Raw genomic sequence first — 4,867 nt, 5'->3', positions numbered from 1 at the left:
TGACTTTATATTTTTACACAAATCTATCTATTTTGGGACCTTTATGTAAAATATCTTTATGCTCAAAAAAGGCAAGGGTAAATTGACACTTTTGATAACAATGAGTATCATTATAACCTAAAATATTGAAGCATGCTTCTTTTGGAAACATAATATAGAAATAAGATATGCATTTGTGGGCATTTCCATTAACTAAAATATATGTGAATTAACATAAAAATGTTAATATTATTAACATCAGAATAAAGTCAAGTGATGTGAGTAATTTGGGGAAATTACAAGATAGAAGTGCAATTCTTTACAAGACATTGGGGGGGATATGAACACTTTCAATATTTGGACACAACCTAAAGAAGACTAATTATCAGGTATAGACATAGTCAAACTGGGCAATCTACTCAATGAAAATCACTAGGCCAACATTAAGTATAACACTTAATAAAGTGTAATCACACATATTGAGTTAGTCTATCCTCAGCATAACTAGGTAAATGAGGGAGGTTCCAAATCTTTAAGCAACACATAGAGGGTATATGTGTTAATTTTGGCAATAGAATTTACCCAGGATTATTGTTTTCTTTTTTTTCCCCACTAGACCAATATTTTTCAATTTTTTTTACCATTGTCTATATTGAGATATGCATATTACATCATAACTCAGGTCACACATATACACATATACTCATCCTTGTAATGGAAACAAATATAATAAATCAAAAAATAGAACATAATTGTCAAATGAGTACAAATGCAAGTGTGACAAACTAACATACATCATACTGTAATTTTTAAGCACTGGTGCCTTAAATGATCTGTATCAACTGGTTGTACAACCAATTATTGTCTTGTTTTTCAAATATTGATCATGTTTAAGGAATATTTCCTTTTGGGTGCATGTTTCTTTTTTGACAAATGTTTTGTTTTGGCAAAAATCATTTTAGGATTTGAAGCTTAGACTTACAAATAGGAATATGTCTTGTTTCCTTTCCCATCAGACCAATCTAGCTGGAGCACAATGATTTCTGAACTTACTTAAGTCAACTCATGTTCATCCAGAGCATGGCGAAGGTGAACAGACTATAAAGAGTTGTACACATAAGGCAAGTCAGTACATGTGGTCCTTCAGATATAGTCTTTCATTTCGTTATTTTTCTAACATAAGAGGAATTTTAGATTTCCCTTTTCCTAATCATTTTCTATAAAAATACTGTATTACATTTCTTGGATAAAAACAGACATATTTGCTAGTCTTTCTTTTAGATGCACAGCAAATAATAATTTTGCATTTGGACTCACTGTTTTATTTTTCATGTATCAAATCACTTTCCTGGAGTTACATCGCAGAGAAAAAACCTTCATAATATTCTTTATATAAAAGAATTAATTGACCACAAGAAAAGACAATACGGAAATATGTCTTCACATTGACTTGAATTCACTAACAAAAGCAGCAACAGTCATGAACCCAAGCAACTCAAGTATCCCAAAGATTTTCATTCTTTTGGGTTTCTCTGACCATCCCTGGCTAGAAATGCCACTCTTCGTAATGGTGCTGATTTTTTACATTTGCACTCTTGTGGGGAACATTTTAATTATTGTGGTATCCAGGGTAGATCCTCAGCTTGACAGCCCTATGTACTTCTTCCTTTCCAACCTCTCTTTTCTGGACCTATGCTTTACAGCAACCACCATCCCTCAACTGCTGTTGAACCTATGGGGCCCAGATAAGTCTATCAGCTATGGAGGTTGTGTGACCCAGTTTTACATGTTTCACTTCCTGGGGGCCACTGAATGCATCCTCTTAGCTGTGATGTCCTTGGATCGTTACATGGCCATCTGCAAGCCCTTGAGGTACTCAGCCATCATGCATCAGCGACTCTGTTTGCTCCTAGTGGCCTTGGCATGGCTAAGTGGTTTGATTAACTCCTTGCTCCAGTCATCTCTCACAGTCCAGCTGCCACTTTGTGGTAATAACAAGGTAGATGATTTCCTATGTGAGGTTCCCGTGATGATCAAGATGTCATGTGTCGATACCACATTCAATGTAGCTATGCTCTCCATTGTGGGGGCGTTCTATTCCCTGGTGCCCTTGTCATTTATCCTTGTCTCCTATGGGTTCATTGTAGCTACAGTGCTCAAGATTAAGTCCTCAGAGGGAAAGAAGAAGGCCTTTAACACATGTGGTTCTCATGTTATTGTTGTATCTCTCTTCTATGGGCCAGTGATTATTATGTATGTGCAACCTTCTGCAGCTAATTCCCAAGACAAAAACAAACTAATGTCCCTGTTTTACAGTTTGGTGACTCCTATGCTTAATCCTTTTATATATACTTTGAGGAATAAGGACATGAAAGGGGCAATGAAAAGACTTCTCATTTCACTGTACCGTCATGGACAAGAATAAACATAGCTATTTTTATGTTCCCCACTCTCCATATGTGACTCAGAAGAGCCCCTTCTCTAAAATCAGTGCTTGATTTAGTGTTCTCCAAAATTGTTAGCATACTTACTTATATGCATATATGTTTATTTACCACAATGCTGTTGTATGTTCACATATCACTTCAAAGTGTGAATACTAATTGTTAATTTGTCTGCAACTTGCATGAGAGTGAAGATCATGTTATTAAATTCCTCTGTAGCTATCCACAGTTTCTACTGTAGGAGTCTAGAAGGTGGTCAGTAAAGACATAGTTATTGACTGATTCATTAATCTTTGAACAAAATAAGTTAAACCATATTTTGAAAAATATATTTATGTAATATAGACCTCAATTTATCTTCTTGCTTATATGCATAGAATTTAAAGGTTAATCTTTCATAATTCTTTTAATGAATTACTACAAGGTCCATACTGGCTAATATGTTCTATAAACATTGTATAAATTCACTGTGTGGTTCTTTATAAATAAGGTAATTTAAAAATTATATCTGACTTTCATATATGTCTCAATGGATTTCTACATTATGAGATATTTGAGTGAAGTAATTATTTCTGTCTAGGAAAAGCTGATGATTCAAATTCTGAGAAACGTCTATGAAGCCTCCTAATACAATTCACTTAGCATTCATTGGGAAAATGGTTTTCATAGCATGAGAAAATTAGGTGTTATGGGTAAGTAGTTAAGGATAAAATAGTTCAATCACCTCAAAATCAGAGTATTAGATGATAAGCAGAAAAATTAGAGGGAGACAGTGGAAGATCAGATGGAAGAAATATAAAGAAAATTACTCTCAAATAATCAATTTTGAGACACAGGTGATGAAGCAGAAAATTCAATGTTGATGTGGAATGTGATAAGGTATTGATTTTATTCATAGTATCACCTCATCAACATTACATTTTCTCATAATTTTCTATTCCTCATGCTTGTAAAAATCTCATCATTTATCTTGTGTTTAAGTTAAATATTTAATTATTTTTCTATCAAATAAATATATTAATGTAAATATCTTTATATATCTGCCCATCCCTAATATCATAGTGTAATTTCACTATTTACTACCACATTGCAAGGATAAAATCTGTTGACTCAGATTGTATGAATCTCTAACACAGAGATACATCCATTATAATCAATAAATTGATTAATTGTATACATTAATTTCCTCTTCCATTTATGTTCTATTCACTGCAAAACTATCTTTTGTCTGACAATTTTACTCTTGTTAGGTATAGGAAATATAATTCAATTGGAGACAAGTTGATTACCTGGCACGGCCATTTTTCTGTCAAGAACTAGGCCTCTTGATTTTACTATGTACCCCATCACTCCTTCAGACCTGAAAGTTTATATTTTTTTAAATGATCACTTTTTACTCCAAAAAGTAATGAGGTCCTTTTTTTGTCAGTAAATTATCACCCTAATAATTTCTATAGAAGTTATTTTAATATATATGCTTTTAATGAATGAATGAAAAATACTGCATACCATCCTATTACCTATTTTAAAAATATGTATCACACAAGATTATGTCATGTACTAAATGAGGAGATTAATAAATGAGAGTAGTAGCTGTTTTTTTTCCAAGATTTATTTTATTTATTTATGCATACAGAACTGGGTGTAGGCCAAAGATTGGGGAGTGGGGGTGGGTAAGAGGATTCACCAGAGACAGAGCAGGGAGCAGAACAGGCAGATCTACTGAAATACACTGCTGAGGGGAGCAGGCAATGAGACAGGAGAGGTCTGCTGGTCATGTGGGTCACCTCCCTGGTGGAGGATCATCATGCCTCAGAGGCTAACTATAGCTTGATAGCACTGAGACTTTAACACCTGCACCACTAGGGAGGCCCAGTATCTGGTTTTAAAGCAACGTTTCTTACTCCAACTTCTAGTACTGCTCCAGGAGATCTTAACAGCAGTTAAAAGAAATAAATAATTCATGTTCAACAATTTGGGGGATAACCATTTATGACTGGAGTTTGGGAAAGAAAATTAACGTATGCTTGATATTCCAAAGTGAACCAGTAAACTATGTTTAACACATCTATTCTGCTTCCATAGCTTTCTTGAGAATATTTTTATCTCATCAACTGATAGTTTTGTATCTTGCAAGTCCTGAATTTTCTTATTAAATCTTCAATTTCTATTCTTTCCATTAATTTTATTTCACATATATATCTTTAATTAGTTTTTCAGATCTATTTGACTTGCTTTCTTCATTTTCTTCCATTTATTTTAATTTCTTTCATGGTGATTCTGAACACTATTTAATAGGAAGATAATATTTTCTTTCTTTTTTTTTTAAATTTATTTTCATATATTTATGCATACAAGAACTGGGGTCTAGGCCAGAGATGTGGGTGGTGAAAGGATTCACCAGAGACAGAGTGGAGAGCAGAACAGGCGGATATACTGAAATA

At 33.7% G+C, this 4,867-nt stretch overlaps 1 protein-coding gene across 1 annotated transcript; it reads left to right on the top strand.

The window, feature by feature from the left end:
* Positions 1 to 1,459: 1,459 nt before the first annotated feature.
* Positions 1,460 to 2,404, top strand: LOC311167884 (olfactory receptor 2B11-like; the record flags this gene model as incomplete). Its single annotated transcript, XM_084229040.1, has 1 exon — positions 1,460 to 2,404. One exon carries the CDS (start codon positions 1,460 to 1,462, stop codon positions 2,402 to 2,404), a length of 945 nt encoding a protein of 314 aa, XP_084085166.1.
* Positions 2,405 to 4,867: the final 2,463 nt, after the last annotated feature.

This window comes from Talpa europaea (assembly GCF_964194135.1).
Source record: "Talpa europaea genome assembly, chromosome: 2".
Classification (NCBI taxonomy): Eukaryota; Metazoa; Chordata; class Mammalia; order Eulipotyphla; family Talpidae; genus Talpa; species Talpa europaea.
Note: the sequence above shows the minus strand (reverse complement) of the source record. Positions and strands in the feature narration are given on the sequence as shown.